The 27,251-nt window shown below is 37.7% G+C and overlaps 1 protein-coding gene across 1 annotated transcript in view; it reads right to left on the bottom strand.

Moving 5' to 3' along the window:
- Nucleotides 1-12,987, bottom strand: part of EIF3E (eukaryotic translation initiation factor 3 subunit E) — a 55,263-nt gene extending 42,276 nt beyond the window's left edge. The window contains exons 1-5 of the mRNA XM_030303949.1: nt 12,870-12,987; nt 8,662-8,776; nt 6,881-6,998; nt 4,210-4,252; nt 2,409-2,513 (exon numbers count right to left, since the gene is read on the bottom strand). Coding sequence (XP_030159809.1) covers nt 2,409-2,513; nt 4,210-4,252; nt 6,881-6,998; nt 8,662-8,776; nt 12,870-12,959 — 471 coding nt within the window. The 5' untranslated portion in view covers nt 12,960-12,987. The remainder of the gene's footprint in view (nt 1-2,408; nt 2,514-4,209; nt 4,253-6,880; nt 6,999-8,661; nt 8,777-12,869) is intronic.
- Between the last annotated feature and the right edge of the window lie 14,264 nt (nt 12,988-27,251).

Raw genomic sequence — 27,251 nt, 5'->3', positions numbered from 1 at the left:
TTTAAAAAAAAAAAAAAGGTAAGTATAAAAACTTCACGAGCATTTGTAGAAACTGTCAGACTAATTACAAAATATTACTACATATAATATACTATTAAGACTAGAATGTTATATTTGTTAGGATAAAAGCTTTTTGTAACAGCATAGAAAGTTTTTTAATCCCCCAAAGATTCATGCGTACTACTCTGGCTCAAGTCCATGTCATTACAGTTGGCTCTTCATACCGACCTGCTTTCAAGGATGGATATGCTAGAAGAGTTTCAATATCTGGATTTCCAGCAGTTACCTTAAGTTTCCATGTCTTAGCAAAATGGCACATTCACTCACTGACCAGCAACAATAAATTTACTGTGCTAGAACTCTAACATGACACTAAATCTTCATTCTCAAAATTCACTCCCAGCATTAACAAATGATATGAATAACCAACTCTTTTCATGTACCTGTAATCATATCAGGCTTCTGATTTTACAATCCTGGTCTAAGCTGTTTACATTTCCAAAGTAATCAACTTTTGCTCTCCTAAATCCTTCATAATATTCAAAGTAAAACTGATGGAATTTTCTGATAAGCCACTACAAGTTTAGCATCACTGATTACCTTCAATGCACTTGCAAGCTAACCACAGCTAATCTGCAAATTAAGAATATTCACAAACGGGAGCAAGAGAAAAATAATTTTTTTTCAAATCAAACTTGGAAATAAACTGAAAATCTTTATTTCTTTGAAAGATAGACGGTAGTTTTAAAAAATGAAATTCTCTAAGTACTTTTTTTAAGTGTAGGAATTATTTGAATTAATAACATATCAATCTCTTCCCTTTCCCTGCTCCCCCCCAAAAGAAAATTTAATTTCCTGGAAAACAACCAAAGATAGCAGCCCTACATCTTTTCTTTGTGACATATGCAGCTAAAAAAAAAAAGAAAGGCACCAGAAAACAGAGACAGAAGAAACAGACTCTTCCAAGGTTAGAAAACAGTCAAGTCCCTGTCTTAAGAGATCATTTCCCAACATCTAGGATTAACTAGAGAAATCAGAGACTTAGGTACTTGCTTATTAACCCAGGGTGAGTAACAAATTGTAATTCTTCAAATGAGAAGTTAGTTAAAAACAAGGGCATTTTGATAACTCCACAAGGCATTTATTAATACAATTACCTACACAGAAGGCAAAATGAGAAAGAGATCTTTTCATTTCAAATGCTGATTTTTTTCTGTGGCTTCATGGAACTCTCCTTCCTCCCAAATAAAAGCCCTAAATCTAGGGGCACCTGGGTGGCTCAGTTGGTTAAGAGTCCAACTCTTGATTTCAGCTCAGGTAATGGTCTCATGGTTCCTCAAGTCGCACATCAGGCTATGGGTTCTGTGCTAAGAGCATGGAGCATGCGTGGGATTCTCTCTCGCTCTGCCCCTCCCCGATCCCTGTCTCTCTCAAAATAAACATTGAAAAATTTTTAAAAAGGCAGTAATCTAGGAACATGTCAAATAGCCAAATGAAAATAACAAATAGGATTCTTTATGGTTAGAAATTTGCTCTAATAATACCATTTAAACTCACCTACCTCCTACATTAAACACACTCACTCTCTCTCTCTCTCTCTCTCTCTCTCTCTCACTCACACACACACACACACACACATACACACACACACACAGAGTTTCATATTCTAAACTCAGCTGAGTACAGAAGTAAATGGAAAAAAGTTACTATTAAGGTGTAATTTTTTTTCAAATATCCTAAGAATTCCATAGTGTTTAAAACAAACTCAAGGGGCGCCTGGGTGGCTCGGTCGGTTAAGCGTCCGACTTCGGCTCAGGTCATGATCTCATGGTCCGTGGGTTCGAGCCCCGCGTCGGGCTCTGTGCTGACAGCTCAGAGCCTGAAGCCTGTTTCAGATTCTGTGTCTCCCTCTCTCTGACCCTCCCCCGTTCATGCTCTGTCTCTCTCTGTCTCAAAAATAAATAAACGTTAAAAAAAAAAAAATTAAAAAAAAAAAACAACTCAAGGGAGATATACAGCATAAAATAATGAATTAAAGTTAGGAATAATGGATTTATGCAATAAATATTTATTAAGTACCCACAATGTGCTGCTCACTGTGCTGCACAGTAACATAACAAATTGATTATAAGATAGAATTTTGCTAATGTTAAAATCATACAATTATACATAAAATAACAAATTAGTGGCTCCTACTTTTGGATTTCAAGGACAAGTTAAATCTTTCTTCAAATTTTGAGGTCCTGATATAAGCTTTCCTATTTCTATTTGTTCTTTGTTAGGAAAAGTTTTATTTTTTCCTTTCCCCAAGAATTCTTGAAAAGTTAATGTACAGACTCAAATCTATAGACATGTTTTGACAAAGCAAGTAAAACCTACAAAATCTGAAAGAAAAAAAAATTACTTACCAACACTCTAAAGAAGTAAAGATATTCTGCTGCTCCAGAGTAATTCCCACATTCATACTGGAATTTTGCATATCTGTAGAGTGTATCTAAATATTCCTGCCTAAACTAAAAAAAGAAAAGAAAAAGCATCAGTTCTATTTCTAACTTTGAGTTTTAAAATTCAAACCATTCACTCCTTTAAATGTCCCTAGAAGTCAATTCTCTGTATGCCAAGTGTCACAAAAAACAAAAACAAAATCCATGATCAGAAATACATATGACTCTTAAAACATATGTTAGGAATTGGTGGATTTAGCATTCACAATTCTGGTCTCAAAGAGTTACAAATTCTACAATACCTAATTTCTTGCAATCCAAATCTGAATTGCAGTGGGAAGGTCTCCCAGCTGGTTAATGAGCTTAGATAACTACCAAATATATGCATCCCTATACAGTCTTGTGATTCTGTGCAAATAATATGTACAGTAAACTTCAATTCTCTGTGAAAACTGGCCTCCAAATGACACGAAATATTAACATTAGCTATGCAAGCAAAGTGAAAGTGAAGAAATCTAAGAGAAGGACTCCGAACTAGAACATTATCAAATACACCAAACATTCTATATGGAAACCAGAAAGAATAATTTGCACAGTGGTCAGCATACCTCCTGCTAAAGTAATTGTTAAATGAGAGATAAAACTTGAACGCAAGTTAAAGAATTAATTATATGTAAATCCTTATGGTTTGAGTTAACACAAGGGAAGGGAGACTGGGAGATGACTAGAAAAGCCTACAATAAAATTCCCTTATTGGGTATTTATGAAGACCTTGATAATGTCAAGAGCTACTATATTCCACAAGGCAGCCAAAGTATTACTTAATTCTGCTCAAAGCATTTCTAATTCAAATTTAGTTCTATCTTTATTTGTTAATCCATGAAAAATAAATGGTACCTATTACTTGAGTATTCTAGGAAAAATAAAAAGTTTTGAGAATTTCTATGATTTAAGGTAAGTTTAAGTGGGGCGCCTGGGTAGCTCAGTCAGTTAAGCATCTGACCCTTAATTCCTGATATTGGCTCAGGTCATGATCTCAGGGTCATGAGTTCCAGCCCCATGTTGGGCTCCATGATGACCTGAGTGTGGTATCTACTTAGGATTCTCTCTCCTTACCTCTCTGCCCCACCTCACTCACACGCACACTTGCGCTCACACTCTCACTCAAAATAATATTTATAAAAAAATAAAGGTAAGTGTAAGCATCTCATTTTCTTATCAGCACCAATTTTAAAAACTGATGTTTTGAAAACATATCATATATTTAATAAGTCAATCTGGAAATTGTATTCTTGTTAAGCCACAAACCTGTCTTTACAGCACTATTCTTTAATTAACCTTATTGAAACAGGACAACTAAAGAAATTTTTTTTAAGTGTTATTTATTTATTTATTTTGAGAGAGAGAGAGAGAGAGAGAGAGAGAGAGAGAGAGAGAGAGAGAATCCCAAGTAGGCTCTCCCTTGTCAGCAGGGAGTCCGACACAGGGCTCAAACCCCCGAACCACTGAGATCATGACCTGAGCTGAAACCAAGAGTTGGACACTTAACCGACTAAACCACCCAGGTGCCCTAAAGAAATTTTTTTTTTTTAAAGATAATAAAGAGCCCCTTTATTGACCAATATATCACTTAAATATGTTTTGTCAGATTTGTGGAATCATTGCCAACGTGAATACAACTGCCATCAAATGCATTCTTAACAATGATTTAAAGTAGAATGAATTATAAATGGGAAAATTAGAAAACTTTTAAAATACCACTTACACCATGCTTGTCCGCTAGGTAGTCAAACAGCATCCGACCATCTCTAAATTAGAAACAAAAATTACTGATTTGATAGGCCACAGAAAACAAAATGAGCATATCCAAACATTCCTATTACCCACATAAAGCCATCTACGTATCTTAATACTTAAACACTAGAAACAAAGTAAGTCTTCCAGAATCAAATAAACAGAACATTACAAGATTAATCAATTATGCTTAACTTATATATCTATGCTACACACCCTGTATAATTATTATCCAACTAGTGTCAATCCAATTTAACTTTTCTTAAATTAGCTTTGCATAACTAAGATGTTGCCAGGCGGGTAAAAGACAAAATGATGACAAAGACACCAAGGAACAAGTGATAGATGGCACAGTGACCCACTTTCTGCGCATTTTCAAAACAGGAAACATTTTCTTATGCTTACCACAAGAGGGAATGCTGTGGAATGTTTTTCTGGAACATAATTTTACTTGAGATTTAATGGGGAAGGAATATAATATCATCACCAAAATCAACATGGGTATATTATAATACTGAATATGAAACTGTATAACTTTTTAACATAAGATTTCAAAAAAAGCTTAACATTTCTTGTGGATCATAGTGAATAACTTGTGTCATACTCCTTGTACCTTTTAGTATGTAATCACTGTCCTTTGGTTGATTGGGTATTTCTGGGAAAGTATGAGAAATACAATATGTTGAACAAAATTTAAAAACAAATTGGCAGGAAGAGGTTATTACTTTGAAAATAAGTAGTTTAATCACAAGTTTTTAAAACAATTCCATTCTTTCATTTATCTCAATGCCATGCCTATTAAACTGCAAGGAGTGCTAATATTTGGTGAATAAATCTATATTCATCTTATTCAACCCAAATCTCATTACTTCCTCGTATTTAAGTGACTAGAATAAATTCAGAATTTAAATTCTAAATTTTTGATTGTCCCCTAACAGCTGGATTATTTCAGCTGTTCCTTTGTGGGCATTTACATGTGACTGAAGGTCTAAATCATTATAAGTGTATACATGTAGTGTGTGTGTGTGTGTGTGTATATATACATACATATATATACATGTGTATGTATATATATATATATATACACACGTGTATATATATATACATATATACACACACACACAGATGGCTTTATCTTACTAAGCAATCATATATATCTTATGTATAGCTATCTGTGTGTGTGTGTATATAAAATCTGTGTATATATATGTAGTATAACACAGTGTATATTAGTAATATAGCAGGCTACACTGTAATATGGTATATGGGCTCCTGGGTGATGTGCCAATTCTTGATTTCGGCTCAGGTCATGATCTCACCAAGCGTGAGTTTGAGCTTCCGTGTCAGGCCCTGCGCTGACAGCTCAGAGCCCACTTGGGATTCTCTCTCCCTCACTCTCTGCCCCTCCCCAGCTTGAATGCACACACGTAGACCTGTGCTCTCTCTCTCAAAATAAATAAACTTGTAAGATGGGGTGCCTGGGTGGCTCAGTCAGTTGGGCATCTGACTTCGGCTCAGGTCATGATCTCAAGGTTCATGAGTTCCAGCCCCACATTGGGCTCTGTGCTGACAGCTCTGAGCCCAGAGCCTGCTTCGGATTCTGGATCTCCCTCTCTCTCTCTGCCCCTCCTACGCTCACACTCTGTCTCTCTCTCTCAAAAATAAATAAATATTAAAAAAAATTTTTTAATAAAAATAAAATTAAAAAATAAACTTAAAAGATAGTATAATAATCATGTAGTATTTGCTGTCTTGTTAAAAATTATCTAGTAACACTTCCCCAGATCACAAATGACAACTTAGAATTAATCTCTCTTAATATTTGGTTTGGCCATATATTGTATAAACTGAAGATACAACATGGCAAAATCTTCAGCAATTCTTCTAGTAAATATGTTGGTAGCTAAGATTTACCACAATGGCAATATTCAATTTTAGTAGGAGATTTTATTTTAAAAAGTTTCTAATAACTCAAAGGGCTTCAATTAATGATATATATTAAGACAGAGTAAGGCAATATGCATTCTTTGGAAACCAAGCACTATGTTTATTTCTAATTAAGGAGAAGTTAAGAATAAAATAACTTTATTAGCTCCACACCACCCTCCCTCCGTGGGCTGGGCAATGAGGTTGGAAGGATATGAGAGAATGTAGCCAAATGATAAAGTGAGCTCAGGTTTCCCTCTAGGTATTGCCCAGGCACAGGTATGTCAACCTGAGTACTACTGACATTTTTGGGGTGGATAATTCTTTATTGGAGGGTAGGGTACTGTCTAATGCATTGTAGGATATTTAGCAGCATTCCTGGCCTCTCCTTGCTAGGTGCCAGTAGCACCCCTCCAATTGTGACAATGAAAGATGTCACCAGACATTGCCAAATGTCCCCTAGGAAGAGGGGAGGAAGGCAGAACTGCTGTAGCATGATCAGATTTGGGGAACTGGTAAAGAAGTTAAAAAAAAAAATTAGTATTAATATTAATTAAGGAATTCCTGGTCCATACACAATAAGGATAAATGAAAATAAACAGATAAAGTTATCAATTAAACCCTGAACTTTTATGATGGGATATTAAATAAAATTTGAATTAACATTTGTATTAATCCAGAAAAGAATTTTTAGAATTCAAATTAAGGGAGGTTACCTGGTTGACTGCATCTGCCTTGTAGTTTCTGGATCTTCAAACATCTTCACAATTGGTTCCGTTTCTGCCTGAAGCTGTTTAAGCTGTGCAACAACTGTGGTTCTTTTTTCTCTCAAAGCTAATTAAAAATGCAAAGGAGTACTATAATGTTCAACTATACTGCTCACCATGAGAATATCTCTGGAAAAATTTCAATTTATTTCAGTTGTACATAGATTTATTTGCCCCTAGTATATTCACATGCCAGGAACCACCAACCCGGTAAGTCTCGCAAATCCATTTTTTTTCTTTCTAGCAATGCAGAAGCACATAAAGAAGTCCTCTTCTTATTCTTAAGGAAAACTGAGGAATATACAAATACAGCTGAGAAATTACCTAATTCCACATTTCAAATACTTTACTCCTAGTGTTTCATTTGTTCTCAATGAATTTTCTCAGATGAGTATTATCCCGGAGTTCCTGAATAGAGACTCAGAGTGGTTTACACATTACTATAGATTTTCAATTAGGTTGAATGGATTTTAAATCCAACCAATAATCTCTCTTTTCACTATAAACCTACTTTTGTAATCTATCAAACCCAATTCTAGTTTCTTTTTACTGCATTATGAAGAGCCACAGAAAACTTGAACATAACCTACCCTGCAGGCATGCTTTAAACTTTTACTCTGAAATAGTTAACTTTTGGGGCGCCTGGGTGGCTTCGGCTCAGCTCAGATTATGATCTTGCAGTTTGTGGGTTAGAGCCCCGCTTCGAGCTCTGTGCTGGAAGCTCGGAGCCTGGAGCCTGCTTCGGGGATTGTGTCTCCCTCTCTCTCTGCCCCTCCCCCGCGCGCACTTTCTCTCTCTCTCAAAAATAAACAATAAAAATTTTTTTTAAAAAGTTAACTTTTTCATCACAAACTAAAATTTAAAGAGCTACTGTCATTTACTATAATATAAGTAAAAAATGTGATTATGTTTAGTATAATAATTTCTGTGTTACACATTAAAAAGTATTACTAGAACAATGTTTCTCAAACATAGAAGGGGATATGTGCTTAAATTATGGAAAATGTCAATTTAAACTAAATAAATTGTATTTATGTACTGAAAGCATTCTTAGAATCTTTTAAAATACCATGCTCACAGAAGAAATAATACAGCATTTTTCAAACTTACAGGGAAACTTTTTTTTTTTTTTAAAGGAACATCTATTACCATAGGAAACATGTGGAAAACACCATACCACAGCAGTTCTCCAATTTGAGTGCTGGGCCTCAGCCAACACTTTGTGATTAAGTAGATCTGGGGTATGACCTCAAAATTTGCATTTCTAACAAGCTCTCCCAGGTGAACTAACGATGCTGGGACTGGGGACATTATTTATGAGAACCGTGACTATACCCAGATGCCTCAAGATGGAAAAAAAAAAAAAAAATCTCTAAGGCACACAGATGCTAACTGAAAAAGTTACTAGCAAACCAAAAACAGCCACATTCTCAGATAATTCCAAGGAGACAATTCATTCATAAGCACAATTTTGATGATACATACTATAAACTGAAAATATTTAAAGACCATGTTTTAAAGTAGTCTCACACTTTTTGTGGTGAGAAAATAATATACTTTAGATGACATGTAACCTTCACATTACCTTTCATCCAAAGAACTTTTAAACCATAATAACCTCAAATAGCATTAAAGGCTCTTGGCTAAAAGCTCTTTTATAAATCACAAAACTTTAACACACATATCCTCAGTTCACAAGACAAGCTGTAGTTCCAAATGACAAAACTTACCATGTGGAATATCATCAGAATAAAGATTTTTGTATACATCCATAGCAAAGTCTACCATGTTGGTATCACTAAGAAGATCCAATTTCCCTTGTAATAATTCTTTTTCATTATAGATCTGCAAGAGAAAATTACTTTCTAATGACTATGTTTAAGTTCCCACAAATAAACTAATAAATATCCACACCAACTCTACTGATAAGCATATATAGTGGTTTCCTTGCCACACCTTCTTAGTTATCTCTCACATCCACATGATGCCTACCCATCTCTCCCTGAGGTGGGTTCTCCTCTACCCCCACATATTTTTTTGCTAAATCATTTGAATCCTTCATAATCCTTACCCATCCACACCACTAAAACAGAACTAGCACCCATTCTCTAGGTCAGCCATGTCATATCAGGTTTTTGCTTTGCAAGGAATTCAAGAAACAATTTAACCCATACTACAGGGATCAAACAGACACACAAGCAAACTCACATAAATGAGAAGTTTAGTGCAATGAGCAACATGTAAGGATCCTATACAACAGTATTCAAGGAGACAGTAATCAAAATTAAAAAAAAAAAATTTTAAGTAAACAGTCATCAAGATAAGGCTTCAGCAAAAGATCTGCATACTAAATTTAATTTTGTCAAGGAAAGAAAAAACACAAGAAGATTCCACATTTCACTGCCTGTGAAAAGATGAAGGTGATCAAATGGTACAGCTATGAGATCAAAACTGAAACTTCCAAACTATATATAAGGAACTCCTACAGAATATAAGAAAAATAATTGAAAATGGCTAAAAATTTTAATACCCACTTTACAGGAGTATAACCAAATGGCCAACACCAAAAAACGTTCTCAACTTCATTAATCACACAGAAAATGCAAGTTAAAGCCACATTAAAAAAAAAAAAAAAAAAAACATGCACACACACAAAAAACTGGCAATACTGGTGTTGATGTAGAAGTAGAGTAACTGAACACTTACTTTTCTGGCAGAAGTACAACCACTATGGAAAACTGTTTTTATCTCCTAAAATCAAACATACATTTTCACCCAGTAATTCTGATCCTTGATACCCAAGAGAAATGGGGGAATATATTCAAAGGGCATTTCCAAGAATGTTCATAGCAGTACTAGTTGTAATAGCCAAGTTTATCAACATTAGAATGGATAAACTGTAGTCTACTCATCTAACATATTAACACTCAGCACTGGGAACGAAAGAACTACAGTTACCCTAACATCCTGGATGACTCTCACAGTGAAGGAAATAAATCATACAAAGCACTACAATGCTTAATTTCAAAACCAGGCAAAACTATTCTAGGACTAGTGCTTACCTTTGGGGGGTGTAATGACTAGGAAAGGTCAGAAGGAAGGTTTTTAGGATGTTCGTAATGTTTTATTTATTGATTTGGATGGTGGTCACACAAGTGGGTTCACTCTGAAAAAAGGCATTATTTTTTTCTGTATGAATGTTATACCTGATAAAAAGCTTACTTAAAAAAACAGGAGAACCTAATCTTCAGTGAAAACATCTTTCTCTAGCATGTCAACCTCTTCTTGCCACCCCATTAATAGCTTTTAATTTGCATCGTCTCTACTGTAGATTCAAAGCATTGCTCCTCTGCCATTAAGACCTTACTAGCCTCTTAAATCTGCATCTGCTTATATCACCTTCTCTAAATTCTGCCTTATACCCACCCACACTTACTCTGTAAAGAGTAGATAGGAAATATTTTAGACTTTTAAACCAAGAAGCAAAAATCTAGGATAGGCTATATAAGTACTGTAAGAGTTTCCACAATTTCTTTTCTAAGTAAAAAAAAAAAATGGAGTAAAATTTTTTGTAAAAGAGATCTACTAATGAGAAGAATGCCATTCTTTTTGGGTGGGAACTGTTTCACTCAATTGGGGTATAAAGTCAGTGTTCTATAACTGAAAATGTTTGCAAATGTCCATCTGTTAAAATTATTTTTAACTTACAGACCATACAAAACAGGCAAAGGGCTGTATTTGCTTCACGGGCTATAGTTTGCCAATCTGTGGTCTATCAATCTCTGGGAAACAGATCCAACTTTTTAACAGATTGAAAATATTCTTTTGACATCTCTTCCTGCTGTCATCCTCCACAAATCCAACATCCACAATGAAGATCTTTAAAAACTCAAGGTTTGGAGCACCTGGGTGGCTCAGTCGGTTAAGCGTACAGCTTCACCTCAGGTCATGATTTCACAGATCCTGAATTCCAGCCCACATCAGGCTTTCTGCTGTCAGCACAGAGCCTGTTTCGGATCTTCTGTCCCTTGCCTCTCCGTCCCTTCCCTGCTTGCACTCTCTCAAAAATAAACATTAAAAAAAAGAAACCTTCAAGCCTTAAAATTTCTTTATCTCACAACTTTCACTTAGTACCTCATCTCTAAGACTTTCAACTTAAATTCATCATCTTGGTCACCAATATCATTAAAATGCTTCATCATCCCATTGTACCCTCTGCTCTTTCTCATTTTTATATCACCCTTTTTCGTTGTCACCACATTAGCTTAGATATCATTTTTTAGCTATTTCAAAGATTTCCTCATTAGTAGTATCACTGATTCCATCCATTTTCTCAAACCAAATACAATTCAGTGTCAATCCCTAGTTCTGGGGAAAAAAATCATCTGTTTTCTATGTTCTGGCTAAGGATGACTATAAAATGTTTCAAGAGCAGGCAACAATGCTATTCAATCACATTTGTGCTTTTTCTCTGCTGATCAGCAATCCATCTCTAAACGACATATATTTACATGTCTACCTCCAAACATGTTTACACTACTTCAATCATCTTCCAATGCTCCTTTCAATCTGAGAGTGACTGGCATGAGCTCTTATATGATTTTCAATCTCAGTTGGGTCATCCACACTTACCAATTCTTGTATTTGGTCAGTTTTCTCAGTCTCCACTTCTTGTCCTTACCTCACTCCTCAAAACCCCAACTGGTTGCCTCACTCCTCTCTCATACAGGATGGCCTACCCTCCGAATAGAAAATATTCACGAGTACTTACTTTGTCCTACAAGACTAAGTACTTTATATGCATTATCTCATGTAATTTGTCTAACAATCCCGTAAGGGAACTTTGCTGTTCCCTAACATCACAACTTTGGAGTTGTGTTATTTATTTCGAAAAGGATCAGGTGAATGAGGAGTATACATATCTAATGAACCGTAACTACCAGGAAGATTTGAAAAGTTATCAGAACAATGTTATGTTTCTTTGAAGGGCTTTTTGGTCTTATTGCTTTTGGGACACACAAATCTACTCCCCAAATCTAGAATTCCCTAAGTAAACTTATGTTGTAATCTGCGTTCACATGAAGAATTCATTTACTTTTTTGGCCAATATTTGAATCCTTTCATCACAGTAATATTACTTTATTATAATTAATAAAATGTTATCAATTTCCCAACAAATTCAAGGTATAACTAAGACCAGTATATCAAAACTTTTAGGGTTGAGATGTTTTGAAATGAGGTACCAAAACCACAGACTAATCTCACGATATTTTGAGTAGCTAAATGAATGTTAACACTCAAATTACTCCAAGTCTGTATACACCGAAAAAAGCACTGTTAAGTAAAAACTGTCCAATTTTTGGCGGGGGCAGGAGGGCGTCCCCATCCGACAAAATATGCCACGCTTCTAGAAGTGGCAGGAAAGACCAGGAAAACTCTAAGGGAAAAATTCACAACTTTATGGAAATTAAAGTCTAGCTATTTCACTTAAGGGTAGGAAAATTATTCCAAAGTTCCAGCAAACAAAAACAAAGCCAAGCACATCCTTCCCACAGTTTCTGAAAGAAAAATCAAAATCTCTCACACATCAATTTGCTTTTGGAAGCAAGCATTACCCCAGCGAAGCTGGCGAATGATCAACTTCCGAGAGGAACCGACGCGGAAGTCCCTCCGGCACCGTCACGTCAAGAAGTGAAGCAAAGACCTCTTTCTCCCCCTAAGTTGCCTACTGTCACTTCCCCTCTCTTCACAACCGAATTCTGCGGTGCTAATCAACTGAGAAGACGCTAAACTACCAGCAGATCCTTACTGCCCGATCCAGGACCAAACTGGCGGCCGCCTCACACGTGTCAGGCCTAGGGCTAGAGTCACCGCCTTTCGGCCTTCCCCAGTGTATCACGCGTTCCCACGCCTTCCTCGCGCTCAAAGCCCCCCTCACCTCTTTTACGGAGAGAAATTCGAGCAACGGAAAGACTAGATGCCGATCCAAAAAGTGCGCGATACGAGTAGTCAAGTCGTATTCCGCCATCTTGGCAAGGAAAAAGGGAGTCTGAGCTCACTAAAACTTTATTCATAGCGCCGACAAACGAACAGACAGGCCCCAGGTTGCGCATGAGCAGTAGTTCAACAAGCCAGGGGGAAAGGGGAGGGGTTCAGCCCGTAGCGCTCCGCGAACAGTGGCGCATGCGTGCCAAGGTAAGGTAGGTCCTTCCTCTAGGCAGCTCTGGTACTGGGCGGAGCGGCTGGCTCCAGATCTTCCGTTTGAAAGTTTGTCAGTGCCCTGCAGTGCATTTCGCTAATAAATATTGAAAATTGAGAATTGATTGCTGAGGGATTGTCGGTTACATTGGGATGCGACAGAGGACAGAGGACAAGATAATGAGGCTCCCGTATTCCGAAAAGTTGCGTACAAGAAGGAATAGACCTGAGGTTTCGTTTGGCATATATTGATCATTTTGTAATCGTTTGTTAAATTATGGTGGGATGCGTTTCTAGACAGGAAACAAGTGAAATAATTTTAGTTTATAGTAAAAGCCATAATTTAGTGGGGGTGGTCGGGCTGGGCCTGTTTAATTGGGGGGGGGGGGAAGAGAAAACTTAGGGTAACAATTTAACTGAGAGTTTGTACTGACAGAAGGAAGCCACGAAAATTGGAGACAGGGTAAAACTATGCTGGTGGAAAGCTTAGCAAACACAAAGGCCATGAGACAGGAAAGGACTTGGTATGTTCCAATAGCTAAATATCCTGTGTGACTAGACAGTAAGGTAAACGACTCTGAAAAGGGCTAGGTCATGATTAAGATAAGGAATGTGGATTTTATTCTGAAGTTTCCTTTGCTAGTCCGTTTTCATCTTTCAGGCCTCTTCATTTTGGAGTCCTTGTGGGTCTTGGAGCTTTTCTCTATCTACGTTAATGCCCTAGTTGATATCATTCAACCTAAGGGCTTTAAGTGCAATCTATACCTTGACAACTCCCAAAGTATAGCTCCAACACAGACTATTAGTTAGCCGCAGACTCACATACATTTAGCTGGCTACTCAACATCTCACTATTAACATGTCCAGAACAAAACTCCCCCATGTAGCTCATCAAAACCTGCTGTTTGCACTCTTCCCCATCTCAATGAATGCCAGTTCCATCTGTTCAGTTACTCAGACCCCTCGGAATCACCTTTGACTTTGTTCTTTCTCTTACATTCTGCATTGAATTTACTAACAAACCCTTTGGTTCAAACCTTTGAAGCATATCCAGATCCGATCACTTCACACCACCTCCAAAGTCACATCCTTAGTCCAAACACCGTCAATGTCTTGCTTTGATTTTTGGGGTAGCTTCTTCACTAATTAGCTTGCTCACCCTCTTTTCTACCTATGATTTATTCTGATACAGCAGCCAGAGTGACTTTAAATATGCTTAAAACTATCCAAGACTTATTATCTTACACTGACCTTGACTTCTTCATCTCTTCCTCTTGTTCGTTCTAACCCTGGCCTGAAGCAACAGTTTTCTATCTCTGTAGATTTCTCTATTCAGGACTTTCATATGAATGGAATCATATAATAGGTAGCGTTTTGTCACTTTGCATAATATTTTCAGAGTTCATCCAAGCTGTAGCATTACTCGTACTTCATTTTTTTTCTATGGCCAAATAATATTCTATTATGCTGCTGTACCACATATGATTTACCTACTTATCCATTGATGGACATTTAGGTTGTTTCTACCTTTCGGCTACTATGAATAATGCTGCTATTAACATTCACGTGCAAGTTTTTGTGTGGACATATGTTTTCAGTTTTTTTGTTATTTACCCAGAGATGGAATTGCTGGGATATCTGGTAACTATCTGTAGTCACTTGAGGAATTGCCAGACTGTACTATAATTTTGCAGCATATGAACACTGGAGGAAACTGAGTAAAGGATACACTGGATCTCCCTGTATTATTTCTTACAGTGCCTCTGAATCTACTATCTCAGAGTAAGGTTTCAATTTAAAAAAAAAAAAAAATGATTCCTAGGGGCACCTGGGTGGCTCAGTTGGTTAAGCCTCCGACTTCAGCTCAGGTCATGATCTCGCAGTTCGTGGGTTTGAGCCCCACATCGGGCTCTGTGCTGACAGTTTAGAGCCTGGAGCCTGCTTCAGATTCTGTGTCTCCCTCTCTCTCTCTTTCTGTCTGCCCCTCCCCAATTCCTGCTCTTTCTCAAAATTAAATAAACATTAAAAAAATTAATAAAAACATGATTCCTACACTGGGCGTAAGAAACTGGGTACTCACTGATGACTACTATATGGGGGGAGAATGGTAAAGGAATAGGTATGGGTGCTAAAATCAGGAATTCTGTTTCAGACGGAATAAGATCCCTATTAGGTATCCAAGTGGTAATGTGTAGTATGCAAGTTGAGATACTACTCTGGATCAGTTGGTATAGTTGTTACTGCTTACCATGCACGTACAGTGGATACGTGCCAGGACTCCAAGTGGATGCCGGAAACCATGGATAGTACTGAACCCTATATATATTATGCTTTGTCCTGTACATATATACGTACGATAAAACTTAATTTATAAATTGGGCGCAAAGTTTTCTGGAAGCCCAGATACTAAAGTTGTAATAGAATATAGACAGGAAAAGAGGAAGTTAAAGAAATAGCAACCAAAGCTTCTAGCAGAAGTGGGCTGGGGGCAGAGAAAGGAAGCAATTAGGTAGCAGTATGGAAATTTTCCAATAAGGAACATAGGGCATTTTTGAGAAGCAGAGAGAAATAAGATGCAATTCAGTTTGATTATCATTTTGAATTTTTACCATATGGTAGGCACTCAGCTAGGTATTAATGGGAATATATTATCAGTAAAGGCTATATAGGAGCTTTCAACCTAATAGGTGGCAATTACTTATTCATTCATTCTGTATAAATTGAATACTTAACAATGTGCTAAGCACTGTTCTAGGTCTTGGGAATATAAAAACTATCTTCTCTAAAGAAGCATATATTCAAGGGAAAGGAGATGGATAAAAACAGATAAATATATACTTTGTCCAGTGGTGATGAATGCTGTGAAGAACAATATGCAAGGTAGAAGTTAGAGAATGGTGAGGAAAGGCTTCTAATTGATATAAAGTTGTTAGGAAAGACCTCTCTGACAAAGTAGAATGTGAAAAGACACCTGAAGAAAGTAGGGAACGTATGGTTTTCTAAAGGAAAATTCCAGGTAAAAGTATAAAGGTACTGAATCAAAACTGCAGTTGATGTCCTTGAGAAATAGCAAAGAGACTAGAAATTCAAGAGCTGATTGAGCAAAAGGAAGTATGATAGAAGATGTGTTCAGAGAGGGGCTATGGGACAGATGACAATGTCTGGAAAGCCACAGTCAAGACTTTGGGTTGTATTCTGAATGAGATGGGAAGCTATTGGAGAATTTTGAGCATAGAATTACATAATCAGAGTTATGCTTTGAAAAGACCACTTCAGAGGTTGGGAGGTGGGGGCAACAAGCATATGCATAGAGAAGCCAATTAAGAGACTCCTGAAATGATTCAAGCAAAAGATGATGGCAGCTTAGTGATAGCATTGAAAAAGTTGTGCATAGTAACAAAATTCTGAATATATTTTAAACACAGAGCTATCAAAATTTGCTAATGGACTGTATGAGAAAGAAAAGGGTCAAAGATGACTCCAAGGTCTAGAAGAACTGAGAGGCCATTTACTAAAATAAAGGGTGTGATAGATACATGTTTTAGAGAGAAGGCAAGAGTTTAGCTTTGGACATATGCTTTAGATGCCTATTAGACATCTAAACTGAAACACTGATTAGGCAGTGGTGTATATGAATCTGGAATTCAGGAGACAGGTAAAAGCTGGAGACAGAAAACTAGATCTTGTCAACCTATTGATGAAATTTAGAAACATTTACTGAATGAGATCAGAGTGTGAGTACATTTGGAAAAGACATGAGGAAGACTAAATCTTAGGCACTTCAACGTGTAGAAGTTGGGACAACTTAGATAAAGTAAAGAAGCTGGAGAAAGATGAACCATGAGATGGCAAAAAGAAGAAGAAAGTAAGGGAAAGTGGTGTCCCAGGCGCCAAAGAAGGAGAGTGGTCCATGCAGGAAAGAGCAGTATATCAAATGGTGCTGTTAGTTCAAGGAGACAACTGAGTATTGCCCTTTGGCTTTCAAAATATGCAGGTTATTGGGATGCCTGGGTGGATCACTCAGTTAAGCGTCTGACTCTTGATTTCATCTCAGGTCATGATCTCACAGTTGTGGTATCAAGCCCCACATTGGGCTCAAAAGATGGGAGAAGAAGTGAAACAACATATATAAACATCTTTTGAGGAATTTTACTAGAAAGGGAAGCAGTGAAATAGAGCTATAGATGTGGAGTCTAGGGAGGGTGTTTTAAAACACGTATACTGATTGACATGATACGATATTTATGTATATGACCCTCATGGAAGGATAGAGTATTAATCCTAGACTGTAGGGAATATGAGAAGAGCATGGGTCCCAGTCAGGCTGGCCCCAGAGATTGATTCTCAATGGGAGTAGAGAAAATGGGGAAATTTTGGTGGGTTGGATGTCTTTTTTATTGAGCAAAGAAGAGGAAGAGGGCTTTGCAGGTGGTTCAGGAACAATGTGAACAATGTAGAGACACAAAAACAGGAAAATGGAAGAAGCAGTTGAGAAAGACAGCTTGGGAAGTTAGCTGAAGATCGAAGACTAAGGGAGGATACGCCAAAAAAGAAAGACGAGGGCCAAATAGTAGAAACCTTATATGAGGAATTTGAAATTTATCTGAGGTCATGAGGAACCTTAGAATATTTTTGAATATGAGAGTGAGTAATCCTATCTGTGTTTCAGGAAGATAATTCTGACAGTTGTATGCACAGTGGGTTGGATAGGTGAAATGCAGCCAGGCTGTGGAAGGTCTTCAAAACCAGACTGGGAAATTTGGATTTGATCAGATAGGCAATGGGAGCCACTCATTAAGTTCTTAAATAAATAAAGAAATAAACAAACAAACATACAGTGGTTTGTTATCCTTTAAAATTAAACTAGAAGTGATTTACAAGTTGGATTAAAGTGGTGACAGATTGGAAACTCTACTGATTTGCCTGGCTTTTCCCTTGGAATTTTCCTTGCTGGTTTGTGAAAATATCTTGTTTCTTTTTATAAGAGAGATTTAGCTCCAAAGATGGAAAATCTGACTTTCTTGCTTTATTATCTTTCTAGTGTTTTAGTTAAAAACAGATACTACAGAAGAGGAACAAGCAAAGCCTCACCTAGTACTCAGTGGTATTTGATTCTCATTCATTTATTAGATATTGATTGAATGCTTTCCATTGGCTGATCACCATGTCAGGTTCTATGGAAACAAAGAAAGGAAACCACTCTCAGCCCACAGGAAGCTTATAGTTTATTGGTGGTAGCAAACATGTAAAATGTAAAATAATTGTTGCACAGTGTGAGAGAGTCTATTCAGAGTGCACTTGGGAGCCCAGGGCAAGAAATGATTTGCTGTCAGAGGAAGTTGGGTCTTCATGGGGAAGGTAACATTTGACTACCTCTACCAGAATACATAGATGTTTAGCTGGCTAAGTAAAGAGGAAATAATGAGGGATGAGCAGGCACACAGACTTGGCCTTGAGAAAAAGCATACTGTGATCAAAGACATTGAGAAAGTCTTTATGCCTAGAGGGTGCCATGTGTAATGTCAAGTGGCAAAACATTAGTCTGCTTTGAGGGATCAGGGCTAAAATGTCAAAGGTACTGAGGACTATGCTGATAAGTTTAAATTCTATCATGCAGGCCAGTCTTCCTAACTCTTTTAACATCTCCCTTTGACACATCCTCTTCCTCTGTCTTTCTAGTTCAGGCTCTGATCATCTCTCACACAGACTACTGCAATAGTCTTTCAAAGGCTCTCACTGTCCCTGGTCCTGCACTCATCTAACCTGTCCTCCTTTCTGCTATCCAGATGACTTCAATATACAGCTAATTTTGTTATGAACTGAATTGTGCCCCCAACTCCCAAAATTCATATGTGAAGTCCTAACCCATAGTACCTTAGAATGTCATTGTATTTGGAGATAGGGTCTTTAAAGGGGATGATTAAGTTAAAATGAGGTCATTCGGTGAGCCCTAATCAAATATGACTGGTGACCAAATATAAAGACAGATTAAGACACATGCACGTACAGAGGAAAGACCATGCGAAGACACAGGGAGAAGAGAGCCATCTACAAGCCAAAGAGAGAGGCCTTTAGAAGAAACAACTCTGCTAACACCTTGATCTTAGACTTCTAGGCTGTTATTTAAGTCAACCAGTCTGTGGTACTTTGTTATGGCAGCCCTAGCAAACCAATGAATTCTGCACTTCCTATTTCATATAATAAAAGTCAAAACTTCTTAGCATATTATATATAAAGTTCTTTGGAAACTTATCTCTCCAGAATCTTATACCTTTCCATGCTAAGCTCTGCTCAAACAAACCACCAAGTCTACTGTTTCTCTACATTAAGAAGAAGAAAGATCCCAAATAAACAACCTAACTCTACACCTTAAGGAACTAGAAAAAAAAAATGGAGCCCAAAGTTAGTAGAATAAAGAAAATAATAAAGAGCAGAGCAGAAATAAATATAATAATAAAGAGCAGAGCAGAAATAAATACAATCAAGAACAGAAAAACAAAGATTAACCAAACTAAGAGTGGGTTCTATGAAAAGATAAACAAAATGGACAAATCTTTAGATAGCCGAACAAAGGAACAAAGACAGAGGATCCAAATCAAAGTCATTAATGAAAAGATAACCTGCAAGAAATGGAAAATTTCTTAGAAACATACAACTTACCAAGACTGAATCAAGAAAAAACTGAAAATCAGAATAGACCAATTCCTCTCATAGGAAGATTGAATCAGTAATCAAAATTCTCCCAACAAAGAGAAGCCCAGGACCAAATGTCTTTACTGGTGGATTTTACTCTTTACTATTTAAATAAGAATTAATACCAACCCTTCTTAAACTCTTCCAAAATGTCAAAGAGAAAGGAACACTCCCAAATTCATTTTATGAGGATAGCATTATCCTGATAACAAAACCAGAAAAGGATACTACTAGAAAGGAAAACTATAGGTCAATTTCCCAGGTAAATATGGATGCAAAAACTCTCAAAATTCTAGCAAACCTAATTCAGCAGCACATTAAAAGGATAATTCACTATGATCAGTGGGATTTATTCCTTGGTTGAAAGGATGGTCCAATGTATGCAAATCAGTCAGTGTGATACATCATGCTAATAGAATGAAAGAAAAGAATTGTATGATCATCTCAACAGACAGAAAAAGTGTGTCTATTCTATATCTAGGTGGTTAAGTTTTTTTTCCAAAATAATTATTTGACAAAATTCAACATCCATTTCTGATAAAAGCGCTTAATAAATTAGGCATAGAAGGAGCATATTTCAACATAGTGAAAGCCATGTATAAGAAGCCCACAGCTAACATCATACTCAGAGATGAAAGGCTGAAAGCTTTTCCTCTAAGATCAGGAACAAGACAGTGTGTCTGCCTTCACCACTCCTATTCAACATAGTCCTGGAAGTCCTAACTAAAGCAATCAAGCAAGAAAAAGAAATAAAAGGTATGAGAATTATGGGGCGTCTGGGTGGCTCAGTTGGTTGAGTGTCCAACTCTTGATTTTGGCTCAGATCATGATCCCGGGGTTGTGGGATCAAGCCCCACATCAGGCTCTGCACTGAGTGTGGAACCTGCTTAAGATTCTCTCTCTCTCTCTCTCTCTCTCTCTCTCTCTCTCTCTCTCTCTCTTCCTCTGCTCCTCTCCCCTGCTCATGCTTTCTCTCCTGAATAAAAACTTTTTTAAAAAAGGTATGCCTCTATTTGCAGATGACATGATTTTATACATAGAAAATCCTGCACACTTAACCACAAACTCTTAGGTCTAATCAGTGAATTCAGTAAAGTTGCAGAATACAAAATTAACATATAAAAGTCAGTAGTGTTTCTATACCCTAACAACAAATTTTCTGAAAAAGAAAGAAATCAATCCCATTTATAATAGCATCAAAAACAAAATACTCAAGAATAAATTTAAGGAGTTGAGAAGTCACTATTCTCAAAACTACAAGACGCTGATGAAAAATTAAGGCCCAAATGAATGGAAAAGTATTTCATGTTGATGGAGTAAAAGAATTAATATTGTTAAAGTAGAATACTGCTGAAGCTATAGATTCAATGCAATCCCTACCAAGATTCCAATGGCATTTTTTATAGAAGTAGGGAAAAAAAAAACTTCTAAAATATATGTGGAACCATGCATTTATTGCTTCTGCACTTGCTTTCGAGCAGGTCATTCAGACGAAAATGCCCTTCTGCCCCCTCCCACCCCACTGACCACCTTTTCACTTTTTAAGACTCAAATGAAGCATCATCTTCCATATACTGTGTTTTCCACTAGCAGAGCATATCTGAAGTAATTAATCCCTCTTTCTAACCCTCTTTACTGGCAGCAACATTTATCCCATCCTGTAACATTCTAGCCCACTTTTTCTTTTTTCTACATGTTTTTTTCCTCCTACTTTACTATACACATCTTGAGTATAAGGACTATGATATCTGTCTTTATAGTCCCAATTCCTGTCTTAGTGCCTGGCACATAACAATTATTCAATAGATACTATGGAAATGAATAAGTGTGCACAGTGTCTGGATATCCAGACCTATGTGTTCTTCAAAGAAATCCAGCCATATTTTGGAATGGTTTAATGAAATCCTATCATTACGATAGGGGACACATGTTTTAGAATGCTCATGTCTCCGATTTAATAGCTTTCTTACATATTTATAAATAACACTAAATAACATTATTTGTAATCCAGTTACCCTTTTATATACTGCATGCAGATGCCTATTGCATTTTAGTGTCTGCCTTCTTTAGTTATATTTCCAGTTCATTTACTCAGCACACATTTGTTCAGTTTCTATTTTGTGCTAGACACATGCTAGATTGTGAAGTTAAAAAAAAAAAAGAGAGAGAGACTAAATGCTGTTTCACAGTTAGGTAAAAGGGACAGATACATAAACCAACAATTATACTTTAGTGTGGTAAGTGCAAAGATAGAAATGTACAGGAGGCATTAATGGAGTAATTTCATTAGACTGAAAGTGCAGACGTACCTTTCATCTAGGTGTTTTTTAAGTCTTTTTTTCTCCTCCCAAATAATTATTACTTCTTGGAGTGTGTATCTTCAGAAGATGACTTTTTCCTGACCTTATTCTCTTGCACTGGAGGGACCTCTTGTAACTCCTTATGTGCTGATTCTACCTAATGCCTGCATGAGAATTTCCAGAGCCTCAGTCCTGCTGTCAGCCTCATTAAAGTATCACAGAGAGAGAAGGTGCCTTTGGAGGACTTAAATCCCCTTCTTTCTTCACTTACCACCTCATATAAAGCTAGGATTGACAGCTAATTCTATTCTACTCTGAGACTTTGTAATAAGTGCAGTGAAGGATATTCGCCAAAGGGAACCATCACTGCTCTTTCTCATCTGTCTCCAACACCAGGACCTGGAATGTGGCTACCTCATTCTTGGGAAAGTAGCAATTACTGGTAGTTGGGAGTATCTCAGAGGAATCTGAAAGAATTGTGATGAATCTAAAAGAGCTGACAAGCTAATATAAACTGCTGGCCACTTCAGAACGTAATTAAAACACCTGTGTATCTGTTCAAATACTTCTAATTCGGTGTGTCTTTTATAGAATATTCTGTGTCGGTATTATCTGTCTTTAAAAATTCTTGCAGTCTAAATAAGCCCTTACCGCCTGATTACCAGACCAGTGGTTAACATACTTACCAACAGAAATATGTGCTGAAATGCAATACAGGTTTCTGATAATGACAGTTGTCATTTGAACACATTCTCTTATGTGATAACAACCATCTTCAATTATCTGGCTAAAAATCCTATTTAGAATTTATTTGAAAATTTTGCTGTAAAAAATACGGGCTCTTTAAGAAAATAATTGTTAAATCAAGTTTCCATATTACTTTAAGTTATATAGCTCAAGCCAATGTTAGATCTACTGGCTATGAAGAAATTAAGCCAGTATTGCATGCACGTCCAGTTACTGCTGATCCAGCCAAAAAATAAAAGATAAATATTGAGATATTATAGGGAGCCAGGCAGAATTTTCAGCCTGGAACCCAAACAAGAAAACACAGTTTTCCAGGCACTCCAGCGCCCCAAGGCAGACGAGTTAAGTAGGAGAACAGTAACACTGTTCATACTTGTGGTATACCCTTTGTCATATCGTATTTACTTGATCTGTTTACATGTCTGTCCCTTCCACTAAACTATGAGTTCTACAAGGTCAGGAATGAGGCATATTTATGTCTATACCCATTTACCTTTTGGAAGAAATAAAGAAAAGAGGGAGGGGGAAAGGCCTGTAGGTAGCCCCAAAGGGGAATAACATGTGGATTCATGGGAAGGCATTTAAATATTTTAATATTATCAAACTAACCAGACAGTAAGAGACTATGGATGTGGTTAGTGAAGTCTTACCTGACTTTGCTATTTAGAATAGCTTCCTCCAACATTTCAATACCTTGTTTATTTCCCCACCAATGCTTATCACAGTCTGTGTTTACTGATTTAAGTCTTTCTCACCTCAAGGTAATTTCATGAAGGCAGGAACCTAATCTGTGGTCTTTTTCATTACTGCCTGATAACTGTTGCTTATTAACTATTTGCTGAATGGATCTTTGAATGAATTAATATCTGTTATTTCGGCAGAACTACATGATAAGAAAAGGCTTACTTATATATCCTGGTGTGTGTGTGTGTGTGTATACACATAAATATACATATAGACATGTATACATATACACATATAGAACTATTGAAAAAGGAAAGAATGTGGAGTGTCTGGGTGGTTCAGTCAGTTAAGCGTCCAGCTTTGGCTCAGGTCATGATCTCAGGGTTTGTGAATTCAAGCCAGCATCAGGCTTGCTGTCAGCACACAGCCCGCTTTGGATCCTCTGTCCCCATCTCTCTCTGCCCCTCCCTTGCTGGCGCTCTCTATCTCAAAAATAAATAAACATTAAAAAATAAAAAAGAAAGAATGTGAAAATTCCTTGATTCCTGGAATTTGATCTGTAAAAGGGAGATCTCTCCTTTTTATTCTCCTATGTGACGATGGGAAATTAACTCCATGTCACGGAAGGAGGGAACTAAGCTAGTGATACTCTTATTTTGAAGGCTTCTCTGAGTCCTGGAGATCAGGAATGGGGGAGTTGTTACAGGCATTAAGCTCCATTTATTTAACAAAAGTATTCTGTACCTGTTATGTGACAAGAACTGAGTGGGGCCACAAGATACAAAGATGGCTCAGAGGAAGGTTGTAAAGCAGCAACAGGTAAAAACAAGAGCTCCTGGTCTGTGAGCTGCTGGAAAAGATCTGTGTACTAGCTTCACGTCTTTTGTTTTGTTTTTTTAATCTCTTCATTTCGTTTTGATTTTTAAATAATTTGTTTTTTAAAATTAAAAAACTTTTACTTTATTTTTAAGGCATTAACATAATATTTTTTAATTTATGTATTAATGGTTTAATTCTTTTCTAATTTCTGTCACCTCGGTGTTGAGCTTTTCTAATTCTGATTGACGATATTCTTTCACATCTTGAATCATTTTCTTAATGTCTTTTTTAGGCTTGTTTTGAAATGGTGGGTTACAGTTTTGAGCTGTTTTGTGAGCACATTTTCCTTGTCTGTAGGAATGTTAGTTTGCTCCTTAATTCCTTTTTCTTATAATATTTTTGTAAGGGATTTTCCCTCGATACTCTCCTCATGCTCACTTCTATGGGAAATTAACCCCCCCCCCCCCGAAAATTTACGGTTAGGCTGGTGGAGAAAAGCTTTTCTGACTTCAGCATGCCCCCTCTTTGGCTGTTCTCGTATAGCGATCAAAACCTTGGTGGCTAGCTGTCTGGAATTCTCTGGCCCCACTTCCTCCCCCTGCACCTTTTCTTTCTGAAAATCTCTGCTGAGATTTCTTTTCTGCGCAGCAGCTTTTCCTCCGTGTGGAACCCTACCCCAGATCAGCGCACTGGGGCAAGGCGCAGGTTTGGGAGTCCCAGGGAGCCCTTCTGCTCTGTTCCCTGCAGTTTCGCGGGCTGAAGCGCCCATCCGGCGGGAACGGACAAGGTGCCGGCTCCCACCCCGGCTGCGCGCTGCCGGCTGCTGAGCCTGGAGCTGCTGCGCGCTCGCGGCGGCGGTGGCACCTGCCGGCACCTGAGCTCACCTGCCTTGGGCTATCGCAGGGCTTCTGCTTTTTCAGGGCATCCGCCTGCTAGCTTCCTTCTTCTTCCCGCACTGACCCTGAGAATCTGACTATTGGGGATTTGGCTCTACCCGCTTGTATTTTGGGTGCCCTAGTTTTGCAGCCACGTTTACCGAGACGTTTTGGCTTCCCCACGTAGTTACTCTGTTTTTGTGGTTATTTGCTTGCTTTTGCTTGTTAGTTTTGTAGGAATTCAAAGACTTAAAACCTGGGCTTCCACCGTCTCCCCCAAATCCCTGTCAACCGCATCTAAAGCTGAGAGAAAGCTGAGACTAAGCAGATATGACCTTCCACACAGGCTCTTTGAACTAAAGAGCTGTCCTAAATGTATGCTTCCTCGTTATCCATATCACCACTGTCTACACATTTAGCAGCTTATTTCTTCCCTAGCCAGTCCTGCTGGGTTCACCTTTGTCCTCAATCTCCATGCTTGGTTTAAGTAATCTCCCTAACAATCACACAGGACCATGTCACTTCCCTGTACCAACTCCTTGGCAGTGCATGCAAGACCCTCCATAACTGGGGACTTTCTCTTTCTCTTGTCTGATCTGGTGCACAACCTTCCAACCCTGTGGGTTAACGACTACTGGCCTGCTTGCGATCACACACATATTACATTGTCTCATGCTCAGTGCTTTTGGAAGGCCTTTCCCACCATTTCTCTTCTGGCTAATTCTTATTTGACTTTCCAGACTTCACTGCCCTCCTCTTGGATCTTACAGCATCTTGTACTTCTTGTCATTGACCAAGTGAGATACATATGATCTGCTTAAGTGTCTGTCACTTCCAGTTGGCAGTAAACTAGGGACATCTTACTCACCTTTGTGTGCCTCGCATCACATATAATGCTTTGCACATAATCTTAACATTTTCACTGCCACTTGCTTCTCTATCTGTCCTTTCTGAGTCGTTTTACAACTGCTACTTGGTAGTAGCTTTGTCCTATTTACTGCCATGGTATGTTAAAAGAAAAAAAAATCAATTTTCTCTCCAGCTGAGATATGTCTTCTGAGCTTCAGAACATTTATTTGCTGCTTGAGTAACATCTTCACTTGTGTATCTCCCAGGAATCCAAAATCAAGATCTGGCTCTCCACTGGAGTTCCCTTTCTTCATCAATGGCACCTTGTTGATCATGCCCGAAAATAGGAGTCATGCTAACTCACTATGTTTTCAAAGCTCCCCAGTCATCAAGTCTTACTGATTCCACCTTCCAAGCCTCTCTCAGCTCCATCCTTTTCTTATCCACTGTCACTGCACCACTTGAAGCCATATAATCTCTCACCTGAAGCCATTTAAAATAGATTGCTAACTATATTCCTGTATCTACACTTGACCTTCTCTAATCTGTTTTACATATAACAGACAAAAAATTACTCCTCGAAAATGAAAATCTGATCAGCTTGTCCTCTGCTTTAAAACCACTCACTGGCTAGGGCCCCTGGGTGGCTCAGTCACTTAAATGTCTGACTCTTGATTTTGGCACAGGTCATGATCTCACAGCTCTTGAGATCAAGCCCCACATCTGGCTCTGCACTGACAGCACAGAACCTGCTTGGGATTCTCTCTCCTCTCTCCTTCTGTCTTTCTGCCCCTCCCCACTTGCACTCACACATGATCTCTCTCCCTCTCTCAAAGTAAATAAACTTAAAAAAAAAGTTGCTTTTCATTGTTTTTAGCATGAAGTCTGAAAATCCTTAAAATGGCTCTAAATTCCTGTTCCTTTTGCTCACTGATTTCCTTTAAGTTTCTCAAATTCAGCCAACTCCTTCCTATCACCCAGTCATTCTGTTTCCTCTGCCTGGATCCTCCTTCCCCCTTACCAGGCCAAACTCATACTTTGGCTGTAATATGGTAAATACTTTTCTGCTCTTTATAATTATATTCAATAAATATAGCCCTAAAAATAGTTTACGTTTGCTTGTTTTTGAACTTTACATACGTGAAATCAAATTCT

This window comes from Lynx canadensis, chromosome F2 (assembly GCF_007474595.2).
Source record: "Lynx canadensis isolate LIC74 chromosome F2, mLynCan4.pri.v2, whole genome shotgun sequence".
NCBI lineage: Eukaryota > Metazoa > Chordata > Mammalia > Carnivora > Felidae > Lynx > Lynx canadensis.
The sequence above is the reverse complement of the archived record's forward strand: the minus strand, read 5'-3'. Positions and strand labels throughout refer to the sequence as shown.